Here is a 13,294-nt window from a genome sequence, read left to right as displayed (position 1 = left end):
GACGCGTAGCAGTCGCGAAAGATAACAGTAAAAAGAGGTGTAACTGGGCGTATACATAGACATGTGGTGCAAACGTAACAGAATATGTCATGAATGGGCGGAAACATAGGAGGGGGCTACCTAAGGAGCCGAGACCTCTAACCTAATGGTGCGCGAAAACTGGCAATGACGTGTTACTAGGAGAAGCTGGGGGCTACGAACTCTGTGCTAGGAGCAGAGACTAAAGTCTGGAGGGTCGGAGCGACATGTACCTAAACCCTATCTGGTATCTGATGTTTAGGGAACATGTTGATATAAACTAGAAGTCATGAGGGGAGAAGCTAACCTGACTCTAAGACTGGACCATGCATTATTCTACATGTAGTGCGTGATGAAGAATACTAAATGACCATTAAATACAGTATTTCTCTAACGTGGAGCCGCATAGGCTAGACAATGACGGAAACTATTGATGCAGTTCAGTAGCTTAGGAATGCAGAAGAGGAGGACTGAACTGATAGCTGGAATCATAACATACTTTTGGCAGACTCAGAGGCAGAGCCAAGCTGCACCGGGCACTGCGAAGCAGGAAGTAAGTGAAGGGTCGAGGATACAGGTGGGGGCTGTATCGCTCCTCAGCGAGGCTTTCAGGAGACAGGAGCTGAATCCAGGGTCCGGGCCCTTTTGAGGCCTGGAAACGGGAATTTTATAATGGGATAACGTGCACACTAAGAAACGTGGTAACATTACTTTACATAGGCCTGATATTCGTAGTATTCACGAGGACTGGAAAATGACATACCAGAGGTGGACACAACTGTAATTGCGTCATTAATCGGACATGGGGAATAACATATGCATATTGGTCATGCACACATAACATATGATGGATGAGGCGTAGGGACACAGAACATGGCAAAAGTTACTTTTCCACACCGTGCTAATCGCTTTGGCATGATAAACCTGGAAGGCTGGGGCTACCGGTCTACTGTGTGAGAGGTGATGTTCCCTCCCTTGTGCTCCAGCTACTCTTTTATGCCCAATCAACATCTTTGCTAGGTGAGGCTTCCATGACAATTTGTCGGAGAGTCAAACACCAAGATAGTCGGAGGTGCCCACCCTTTCCAGAGGTATCCAGCCTAGTAAAGGGTTGCTTTTGTAGGATTTAGGGGGGTTGAAGGCCATGAGTTTGGTTTTTACGTTATTAATAACCAACCCCGGATTGTTGCAAAAGAGATGGAACCTATTGAGTAGAAGCTGCAACCTAGCTGGGGTCTTGGACATCAGCAAGGTGGCGTCGGCAAACATGGTTATGTTTAAATCAGTTTTTATTGTTGCCAAATAGAGACATAGGAGCTTACATTGCGAGAGAACATCTCTCTGATATGACACATAATAATCCAACTTTCAATTTTTTTAAAATTATAAACAAACAAAAAAAAAGCAACCTCCCACCCAGGACCCCCTTCCCTCTCCCTTCCACCCGACCAAGTACCTTTAATCAAATGATCGGCCCTGACAGGAAAAATGATTGAATTGTGTGTATTCAAGATTCTGGCAATTGCATCTGATTTGAACAGCCTCACAATTCTTTATAGAGATGTTGTCAACTTTAGTGATATGTAATGCTTGCCTGAACACAACGGCTAGGCCACATCCTTTTTTGCCTACAGGATTTTGAGTGATCGTTTGATAGCCTTGAGGAATGGCTTCATGCAGGACTGTAGCCATATCATCTCCAAACCATGATTCAGTTATGAACGAAGGTAGTCCTTGTTTTGTCGGTTCTTGCCTTGACATCTTTTTCTGTGCCGCCCTGCTTGTCTATGACACTACCCAGGTAGGTGAAGGCCTCAGCCTCTTCTAGTGCATCAAATATACATTTGCGGAATACCGACTTTGGAAACGCCTACTTGGCCTTATTTCCAGTTCTATCGACATGATTTGCATCAAGTTATGTTTAACAGGAATAATATATTGTGCGTATTACTAGGTTATCCATTATGTTTTGCTTGTTTGCTAAATTTATTTAAAAAGTCATTTGATGAGAATTCGCTCGGAATATGAATATTAACTATAAGTTTTCTAAAACCCTTACAGGATGTTTTAAGTCATTGGGACTTGAAAGCAAATAAGTGTTTCCACATAAAAATATAACACTGAGTTTGTGGCCAAAGAAAAGAACATGCATAAAAAGCTTTCAAGTAGATTTACAATACTGTCTTCAGACTAAAAGTCTGCATTTAAATTGTTTATCTTTAAAATGTGGATAAAATGCAATTTTTCCGGAAAGTAAACATTTACCAATTTGCACGAAGGTTGTTAAGTTTAAATAGGGTTCACTTGCAATAGGAGGTAATGAGTGGACCAAAAGTGGTGGGACCAGTTCTCACCTCTGGGGTAAATTGTGTGACTCTAATATTCAGAATATGATTAACGTGCTGTTTTTGCCCCTAATTTCTCTATTTTCAAGAGGCATTTATTAGACACATATTTTTTAATGTTCACTAGAAACATACAAGGATGCACTAAATGTATTGTTAAGACCACCATGGGTGAGCATGTTATTGATTAACTACATTTTATGGAGATTTTCTTACACTGTAATAATGTTTCAAAGAGTACTATAATTGTATGACATTTAAAAAGAAGATTTTTATGGCTGTAGTGCTTATGTGGAGAAACTACTGAAATAAATAAATATTGCAAGATATGTTGTATTAAAGCAATACAGCAATAACTGGATTATTCCTGACTCAGTGGCATCTGCAGTTTATTACATTTTGAGACGATTTTGACACTGTCATGGATACATATCTAATAAAAATACCACGTTTCAATTTGGCTGAAAAAGAATGAAGTGCCAGCAGATATCTGAAAAAATTGTAAGCATACACATAATCCTGAGTAACTTTACAATGTGAATTCTCTTTGACTTCCTGTGTCATTTCTCTATTTATCCAGGCATTGTTCATGTGCATATGGGTGCCCATGTATGTGTTCTCTTTAACTGATGTCAATGTTGCTTCCCCTACGCCCGATTCGACCAGCAACGAGCCTGAAACAGGAGAAGGGGTCTTATACTGCCTCTGTCAGTCTTATGGAATCCATGTGAAACATGCCCAAGTAACTACAAGGGGTAACTCAAAAATTATACTGCAGAGAACAACTATTTCTCTTGAATGAGTTTATATATTACCAAAAAGGGTGAAAAGGAGAGCACGAGGGTGATGGCCAAGACCTGTTGATGGAAGAAGTCCCTTGACCTTCAATCCATGTGAATGATGAAAAAGATTAATAGAATACCAAAGTAAGCAAGTAAAGCACGCTTGACACTTAAATATTCATTGGGGTGCGACAACTGCATGGTTCATTCCCTCACACTTGATACACCCAAAACATCTGTCTTGGTAGTGGTGCACTAGAAACGGGAGATCAACTGTTATAATTTCTCTATTTCCAAGTATGTATTTGTTTGCAGTTTCATTGTACGTTTTAAATATTTTATTTCTATTATTATCTTTTATTCTGAATTCCTCTTGTAATTCCCAATCCAGTTCAGAAAAAAAGCCTTCTACAGGAAGAAATTAACTCAGCATACTGTTTCCCTACGAGCAACACTTGTTATACAAATATATGCAAAATTTCATCTGATAGTGTTTAACGCTTGAGTATTGTTTTGTGCTAAGCAAACAGTTCCTTCTGGGTGAGTAATTTAAATACTCTTTTTCAACACATTACGGCATATGCTTCCACAGTTCATTGAATTGCCTTAGCATGCACTCCAATAACATGCAAGCACTCTTTGAGTACCTGGGACATGAGGGTTGAGGGGCCATCCACAGGTGTGAGCTTTCTCTTTTGATAGATTTATTCATTAAGAATCACTACCTTTGCAATGTGGTCTTTTTAGAAAGTGCTCTGATCTTGAGGGTAATTTAGCATTACTGAACTACCCCCACCCCTGATCTGTAATATACTTAAAACGCATATGGTCCTCTCCTTCATTCATACTCACCCTCACAATCCTTCCTGAATCCCAGATTCTCCAGAAGTGGCATGGGTGGGCGGTCCGCAGTGTCCTCAGATTTGGTGACAAGGGCCTCCTTGACGGCATCATACCCGTTCACAACCACTATGTTAATCCAACCCATTTGGAAACTGAAGACATTCCCAAACTTCTTATTTAGCTGGAAGAAGATTGAAATAGATAATGAAATCTTTGCAAGCATGTGTTACGTGCACCAGAGGCACACATGGAATAAAGACCAGTCGATGGGGTGCCTTTCAAAAGTGCAACAGACTCTTATTCACTAGACTATAATAACCCCAAAGGCATGGCACTGTTTTATTACTCATCACCCAATAGGGCTGCACAAGCTTCCATTATGAGAATGCCAGAAGAGTGACAAGCTCAACGCAATACACAAACCACAGCACATACTCATAAATCTAACATGAAAAAGCTTCCATAAATTAAAGAAAATGTAGAAATTTGAACAAACTTGCATTTCGTATAGTTGTGCAAATTAGGAAAATGTATTGTTGTCAATAAAGTTCTCATTAAATGCTAAAAATGTTCAATATCCACAAAACCCTTAGGGCAGAGTATGGGTCAGCTACCAGGCAATCATTGCTTAGGAAACTCACAGTAGACGTGGAGACCCCTTCCCATCCCCTGCCCACCCTCTACTTCACCTGATTGGGTCACTGCATGGCCTTTTCCTTGTATGTAAGGCAACTATTTAAAGTTTATGGAAAGATCCAAGCCTCATATCATGCTTAAAGTATACCAATTGCCACTGCTAAAGCATGTTTAACTAATTGGACAGAAAATGGGTACCATGTAATGGGATGAGCACCAAACTCAGACACATTAACCCTCATTGGCATTATGATCCATTTAATGCATCCCTGGATTGGACACTTCAGGTTGAGGTTTGTAAAAAATCAATGGTTGACCATTCGTCCTAGCCCTAACACTCACAATCACCTCATACATATTAAGTCACCAGACAATTTTGAATGGGCCAGCAATCGCTTTATGATACTTCTATTTATGCTCTCATTAATTTTCACTGCTAATACCATATAACAGTGGAAACACAACAATTGTTTCTCCACTATTACTTCATCATAAGGTCACGCCCAGAGTGAAGAAGCGAATGGTAGGTGACAGTCTTCTGTCTGACCTGCCTTCTCCTGCCTCTCTTCCAGACCCTATAGAAGCAGACGAATCCCAATCTCCACTGTCCCGAACGCATGAGGCGATATATTGAAAGCATCTGAAAGCACACTAAAACAAAGACTGCAAAATATGAATTCAAAAACAACTACCTTCCTCACAGCAGTTTCTCTGCACATAAGAAACATGTGCCTCACATACCTCTTTATCCATGGGTCATCTGGGGAGCTGTGCATATTATCCATTCAGTGTAATTTTCATTTGTTTGCTTGTTTTGGAATGTTTTGGTGTTAGCTTATTGATTTAAGGTATTTTAAGCATTTTTATCCTTTTACTGATGTGACTTTCTGTGATCACCTCAGTATCAAATGCCATATATCACTTTTTACAACGTCATTAGTGTGATAATTCCTCCTCATACCGAAGGATTTTGAAAATATGAGGGCTCTGGAAATAGAATTACAGAACATGGATAGGTGAAATTTTGAAGAGCCACGCCCTTTGGCCTTTCAGAATTTGATATGTGCATCCTCGCATTCCCTTCACTCTGAATGCACGGTTGTAAGAACTGGGGTCACCAGTTCCCCGGGGGTAGCCTGGCACGAGCAGGTAGGCACCCGAAAGCTCAGGTGTTAAGTGACTACACAGCACACACAACCACTGAGACAATAAATGCACACGCAATGACTGACGCCACTCCAGTGAGTTTTGAATAAAACGATAAACTTTTATCTAAGATCAAAGTTCAGGAGTGGAAAATCACAGTATCAATTAGTCATCAAAGCATTTCATCAGAGGGGAGTAAAGGGAGCAGTTCAATAGTCAGAATAACATATCTCAATAATACATTTCTTTAAAGGAGTAGCATTTCGTTACTTCACAATAAAACATTTAATTCGTTAGAAGTAGACTTTCCAGTAATCACTTTAAGCCGAGATAGGCACTTCTTTGCGCCAGGGTGAACATCTCCTTAACCAGGAAGAAACATTTCATTAGGCATTAAATAACAAAGTACCCATCGAAGGTGAGCATCTCATTACGCATGAACAACCAGCTCATCAGGCAAGGATGAGCGTATCCTGCAGCAAGAGTCCACAGGTCATCAGGTAAGTAACCTGTTCAGTAGGCAAATCAGTTAACTTCTCACCAAGCAAGGGTGAACATTACATAAAACTCCCTAGCCGGATTAAATTGGTCCTTAGACAGGAAGAAACAGTTCATTTGTTAAGGATATACTTTTCATCAGGTGAGAATAAGAACATTTCGTTAGGGTGAAAACCAACACATTACCCGCTGCATGAATAAGCAGAGCAGCACCCCTATTAATCAAGAACATTTCATGGGGTAAAACGAAAACATTCATCATCAATGCAGCACCTTGCAATAATCCTGTCAGGAAAGAAATAACGTTTCTTTACACCGCAGTGGACATTTCAGTAGGTGACTGTAGGCTTTCGGGAAAGCATTTTATTCAGGGAATAAGCGTTTCTTCACTTCAGTGATAACCAGTGCTTTAGGCAACTGGAAGCTGTCAAGGAATGTGACAGTAAGTAGGAGTAAACATTTCAGTAGGGTAAAACCAACCCTTTCATTAGGCAACAGTAAACCTTTCCTTACTTAGGAATGAGCATTTCAGGAATCACTTCCAGTAGGAATGGGCATGTCCTTGATCAGGGATAGCCATTACATTGAAGGGGAGTAACCATATAATTGAGCAGGAAGGAACATTTCAATGCTCCCCTCAAGCCGGGATAAACCTTCCCTTAAGCAGGTGTAGAACATTCTATGAAGCCCCCGTAAAACATTTCCCTAGGCATAGGTAAAACCTTTCCTTAATCAGGGATAATCGTTTCATCAGGCACGAATGACCACAGTTCCTGGGGCAAGAACAATTTTTTCCTAATCAGGGTCCGGCATTAGCCTGTAAGGAACTATCCCCCATCCAGGGGTCAACTTTTTATGAAGGCGGAAATAAACAGTACCTACAATAACATGAGCATCTCATTAATACATGTAGCCTGTCACAACACCCAGTCCATTAGATAGTGGAATGCTGCATTGCTTAGCAATAAACATTTCAGGGAGTGGCTAAGGGCCCTTGGGAACACCGCATTAGGCAAGAACATATAACAACACTTCACTATGCAGGCGTATATCAGGTCCCTGAAAGCCAAGCAACATCTCATTCAGGGGAGCACCCATTTCATTATAGCCTAATAGGCATTTAGTCAACCTTTCTTTCAGCAGGGGTAACCATTAAACTATCCCCATTACCCAAGAGTAACCATTTCATTGGGCAGGAGAACTCAGGCAACACTTCATTAAACAGCCCCTGCAAGAAATTCAGGCAAACTTTAAAAACAGTAACGGACCCCTAGCCAGGGGTGCATTCTACCAATGGGCTAATTAAGGCCAACGGCCCGAGTCACCAGTTTTCCGGCGGAGGGGCGAACTCTGAGGCCTTCTCCGGCCTTCCGCCCTCCTTCCCTGTATTACCTTGGAACTTCGGGCCTACACGGCCCCTTGCGGCGTCTTCCGCGAAGGGTGGAGGGCTCCTATTCTCCTTCTTGAGCCCTCCGGTGGTGTCAGCTACGAGGGAGGGCTCTTACCCTTTCCTGAGCCCCTCCGTCAGGCCCCGCGCTGCAGTGGAACCGGTCCCGGCTCCTCAGGCCTCAGGACCGGTCGGGGACACAGCGCGGGCAGCAGAAGAAGCAGGACAGGCCCGGCCTCTCTCTCGGGCCTGCTCGGGCCCAAGAAACAATCACCGGAGGTTGAGGGGAGGCGCGCCCGTGACCGCCAATGGCAGCGCGGCCCTCGGACGGGCCCGCCTCCCTTCCAGCAGTAGGCCTCAATGACGGGGCGCGTCCGATGACGCGGCTGGTGTCCCCCGTCACGTGATGGGGGTATGCCTTGCCCTCAAAGGGCTTGCGCAGCCTTTCCCTCAGATCGCGGCGGCCTCACCCCAGCTCCGGGGGCCGCAGCGGGGACTCTCCACCCTGATGCCGGGCTACGGCAATGAACTCGGCCCATAGGCGCCCTCCTGGCCAGCGCCTCTGTGGTATGTGGATGCCGCGTTCGCAGCGGTGAGAAAGGAGGAGGCACTCGGGTCAGCTGCGCGTCGGGGCTAGCCACAGGCTTGGCAGAATTAGTGCTCAGTCACGACAGCGCTTCCCAAGGGGGAGGGGGGGCAGTTACCACAGCGCCTCGGGCAGCAGTCTCTGGCAGGGTCAGCGCTGGGGCAATCTCCACAACAGCGCTTCAGGGCAGCATTCCTCTCCCAAATCCTAGCGCTTATCAAGGGGCGCCGCAGGTCCTCAGAGTACAGCGCTTGGATGGCACACGATGTGGGGGGCAAGACAAGCAGTCTCAATAATTATTCAGTTCAGGATGCTAGCGCTGCGGGGGATAAGCGCCTGGCAGTACAAGCAGTTTAGTCAAGGCAGGCCAGAGCTTGGGATTATGCAGGACAGCGCAGGGGCCCAGGTTGAGGTAAAGGGGCGCAGAGTGGACACAGCCCTGTACCTGGTTGATCCCCAGTAGTCCTGTGGTAGTTAGGTTTTCTTGGCGCTTGGTGGATCCTGCGCTCTTTGTAAATAGCAGTTTCTTGAAGGGGGGTTGAGTTGAGGGCTGCTGACAGGATTCTTCAGCAGGTCACTGTAGATGGTCCCTGGGTTCCCCTCCCGCCGGGCCAGATCAGTGGGCTAGCTCAGGGTACCTCACTCAACTTGGAAGGCAGCACCTAAGCCCTGTCACTCCCAGTGGCATAAGTCCCTGACTAGGCCCTACCGCCTAAATCTCCTGCATGGGTCCACCAGGTCAGTGATGCCCCAACTGACTGGAAAGTTTCCCTCCTTTTCCTTATATGGGCCCAGGTCAGGTGGCCACCCTCTAAGGCGGCAAAACTAGGCTCCGCCCCTATTCTAGAAGGTGCCAGGAGCTTTCCTACTCTAACTGTGGGCAGGCAAGGCAGGCTGGAATGGCAACAATGTATGGGGTCCCTGCCAGCTCCTGGCAACTAGAATGCGCCTTAACAAGACCACGCTGCAGTAGCAGGGGCCTATGGCAGCCATGTTGAGGGTAGAGAGCGCCTGCACCTAGCATTGATTTTAACATTACCCAGGGCATTTCAACCTCACAGGGCCTATACAACTTTGTTACAATGGGGGGACATCCTGGATTAGGGGAAGCAAAAAGCAAAAAAATTCCGGGAAAAGGGCCAAGTCCAACACAGATCATCAATTCTTGCTAATCTCCAAAACAGAATATCTAGAAATATGCTGCAAGGGGGGGCATAAGGGATAAACTGAGCTGGTATTTGATGTGTTTCTGCTATATGATTCATCGCCCAATGTCATGGATAGCCCAGTTTCCTGAGACGGATGGCTCATGAACTGATATCTTAAATTTTAAGATTATTCTAGCTATCATATTCTGTAAACAATGCAGTATGTTAAGGCCATAATTAATAATTTTTCCATAATGTAAAATGTAATGTAATGTAAAAAGAATTTATAAAGCGCAGCTAACACCCAACGGTTTCTTGGCGCTGAAAGCAAAGAGAGAAAAAAACCAGACAGTCCATGGGGTTGAGAGAATTAGTCATAAGCTTTGCGGAACAGGTGGGTTTTTAGGAGAGACCTGAAGTGGGTTAGGGGGGAGGCCAATCTTAAGCCTAAGGGAAGGGTGTTCCAGAAGGAAGGGGCAAGGAATGAGAACCTTAGTCCTCCCTGTTTTTTTCGATTGAAGGTCGGAATCTGGAGTAGGGCCAAGTGAGTGGAACGGAGGTTACGAGAAGGAACATATGGATGCAAAAGTGAAGAGATGAACAAGGGGCCTGTACCAGCAAGGGACTTAAAAATAACACAGCCAAGTTTGAATTGGCACCGCTCAGCAACAGGGAGCCAGTGAAGAGATTTTAAAAGGGGGCGTACGTGTTGGTGTTTGGGTTGGTGGTGGATGAGCCGTGCAGCCTGGTTCTGGACCAGTTGTAGCCTCTTTAGTTGGTATGCCGGTATGCCAACATGAAGAGAGTTGGCATAGTCTATCCTAGAGAGGACTAGCGCCAGTAAGGCCAGGGTGAGAGCTTCGGTGGTCAGGAAGCGGGCAATCTTACGGATTTTTCTCAACTGGAAAAAACTGGAGGACACCACTGCGCCAATCTGGGATTTCATCGTGAGGTCACTACTAATGATGATCCCAAGGCTCTTCACTGAGCTGACAGGATTAGGGGGGGTGCCCAGCCTTGTAGGCCAAAAGGTGGAGTTCCAGGGGTTGATTGTACCCCCGACAAGTAGAAGTTCTGTCTTGTCGGGGTTAAGTTTTGAATGATTCGCCCCCATCCAGTCACTAATGTGACAAAGAGTAGTTTGAAAATTGTCGATAGACTGGTCCGTAGAGTTGATGTCGAAGACCAGCTGAATGTCATCCGCGTAATTAAACGCGATGACACAGCTGCCTCGTAAAGAACCGATAAGGGGGGTAAGGTATAAATTAAAAAGAAGGGGGATAAGGAGGAGCCCTGCGGGACGCCACAAGTTAGCTCAACCTCGTCCGCGGAAAACTGAGAGAGCCGAACCGCCTGATGGCGGCTGCTCAGGAAGGAGCGGACCCAGGCCATGGCAGAGCCCTGTATGCCGGCCTCCTCGACACGGCCGACCAAAATATCATGGTCGACCGTGTCAAAGGCGGCCGACAAATCCAGGAGCACCAAGACCTGGCTGATGTTAGAGTCCGCTCCTCTCCGCAGTTCCACCATGACTGAAAGTATAACGGATTCCGTGGAGTGATTGGGTCTAAAGCCAGCCTGTTGGGGATCGAGGAAGTGAGAGTCCTCGATAAAGGTACTCAAAGTATTAGTCACATGGGACTTGAGGACTTTGCTGCGGTAGGGAAGGAGGGAAATGGGGCGGAAGTTGCTCATAATTGTGGGATCTGCTGTGGGTTTTTTAAGGATGGGCGTGACCTCGGCGCATTTGAATGACCCGGGAACAGTGCCAGAGGAAAGAGAGTTATTCAACAGTGCCAGGGGAGGGAGAGGGGCAGGCTGTGAAGGCCTCGCGGAGGACTAAGGGGGGGCAACAGTCAGTAGGGGATCCAGAGGCAACCGTCTTAAGGAGGGCGGGGAACTCTGACTCCGATATTAAAGGGATCTGGGTCAACAGCCTAGGGTTGAGAAAAGGCAGGGTGGAATCAGACCCAAGGGGGTGAGGTAGAACTGAAGGTAGAATACTGTTCTTAATGTTGGCTATCTTCTCCACAAAAAAAAGGTTTAAGGAGTCACAGAGTGCCCGAGAGGGAAGGGGTTTAGGGGTGATCCTGTCTGGATTTGACAACTCCTCGACAATAGAAAAGATGTCCTTGGTTTTGGTGGCAGAGCTGGTAATCTTATTTGAGAAATAGATGGTTTTAGTTCGCAGGACCGCCAATTTAATAATCTTTGAGCAAAGTAGTGAAACGTAGTTTCATGTCGAGGGCATAACCACGTCGCCACTGGTGCTCAGCCTACCTAAGGCCCAACTTCAAGGCTTTAAGGTCATCCGTAAACCATTTTTGGGCGTTGTGCGGACGTCTACGTTTTATCTGTCTAAGAGGAGCCACGATGTCACTGGCTGACTCCAGCCAATGTGTGAGGGCAGAGGCTTGGGTGTGAATAGACCCCAAACTGGAAGGGATGGAGGTCTTAAGTAGGGTGGTAAAGTCATTGAGATTAGCCTTGTTCCAATTCCGGGCCAAGAGATTACCTTCCTTGGGTCTGCCAAGGCTGGGGATAGCCGTAATGGAGAAGGAAATTATAAAATGGTCTGACCAAAGGCAGGGTGAAATAAGAGGGGTAGAGATGTCCAGGTTGGATGTCCAGACCTGATCCAGAATGTGGCCCTTAATGTGAGTAGCTGCCTTTATATGTGTTAGACAGTTCATACTGGACAAGAGATCAGTAAATGAAATGGAGCAGGCATTCTCCTTTGCGTCGGAAGGCCAATAATTAAAATCGCCTACGACCAAGATTTTTGAATTGTTGATGATAAGTTGGGATAACATTTCGCCAAACAGCAGAGGAAAATTCGGCATAGATTGGGGGGGGGCGGTAAACTAACACACAAATAAGTGGAGTGGTGGAAGATTCTAGTCTCAGCGCGAGATAGTCGACCGAGGGGATGCCGACTAAGGTCAAGGTGGAAAACCGGATAGGGTTTTTGATAATTGCTGCTACCCCACCTCCCGGCCTCCCGGAGGCTCTGTTTACCTGGAGGATGTAATAACCAGTAGGGATTGCAGCGAGTATATCAGGAGCAGAATCCTCGTTCAGCCAAGTCTCCGTTAACAACAGTATATCCGGTTGCTCAAAGTCTAACAGGGCAAAAATTTCCAGCTTGTGTTTGACCAGCGATCGTGTGTTGAGATAGATCACTGTCAGCTTGAGAGATGGAGTCTGATTATTGGATGGCAAATTGATAGTTGAAGGGAGAACTTGGAGTGAGCTTGTTTCTATCTCAGGGAATTCATCTCTGGAACAAAAAAAAACCAGTGGCTCGGAGTCCAACAGAGTCAAGGGGGGGGTAGACCTGTGTGGATGTAGTCGAACCAGGTCTGAAGAGGTGTATTGAATTAAACCGGAAGGGGGACGTGCCCCGTGCCGCGGACGGGCGCAGACGGGCTTGCCTTAGGCGCGCCTTTGGCGCGCAAACGTCGCGCCCGCTGCGCTCGTGCGCTTCACGTCCGACTGAGGCACATCCTTTAATTGCGAAGAGGGGGGGCGTGGCCTCCAAGTGGTGGGCGTGGCCTCGCTTCAGGCTATGGCGGCGAAGAAAGGTTATGCCCGCTGCAGCGTTTAATCGGCTGCGCGGTGGGATCCGGGGCGAGCTTTCCAGGGAGGGGGAGTGCCCAGGGGAGAGTGCTTCAGCAAGTAGTGCCATACAATAAAAGAACGATTAATTATTAAAACCGCTAAGCTATCTCCCGGTTTCCGCCTCAGGAGCTGTTTGTTTAATCTAGGTGCATCAGCTGAGTGTGTCGCGCGCCTTAAATGCTTGCCTGAGGGGGCGTGGCCTCGAAGTGGTGGGCGTGGCCTCGCTTCAGGCTATGGCGGCGAAGAAAGGTTATGCCCGCGGCAGCCTTTAATCGGCTGCGCGG

General features: G+C 46.1%; 1 protein-coding gene across 1 annotated transcript in view; it reads right to left on the bottom strand.

The window, feature by feature from the left end:
* Positions 1-13,294, bottom strand: part of LOC144753452 (cytochrome P450 2D17-like) — a 441,302-nt gene that overhangs the window by 380,609 nt on the left and 47,399 nt on the right. Inside the window, exon 2 of the mRNA XM_078641141.1 lies at positions 3,998-4,169. Coding sequence (XP_078497267.1) covers positions 3,998-4,169 — 172 coding nt within the window. The remainder of the gene's footprint in view (positions 1-3,997; positions 4,170-13,294) is intronic.

This window comes from Lissotriton helveticus, chromosome 1_1 (assembly GCF_964261635.1).
Source record: "Lissotriton helveticus chromosome 1_1, aLisHel1.1, whole genome shotgun sequence".
NCBI lineage: Eukaryota > Metazoa > Chordata > Amphibia > Caudata > Salamandridae > Lissotriton > Lissotriton helveticus.
This window is presented reverse-complemented; position numbering and strand designations above follow the sequence as displayed.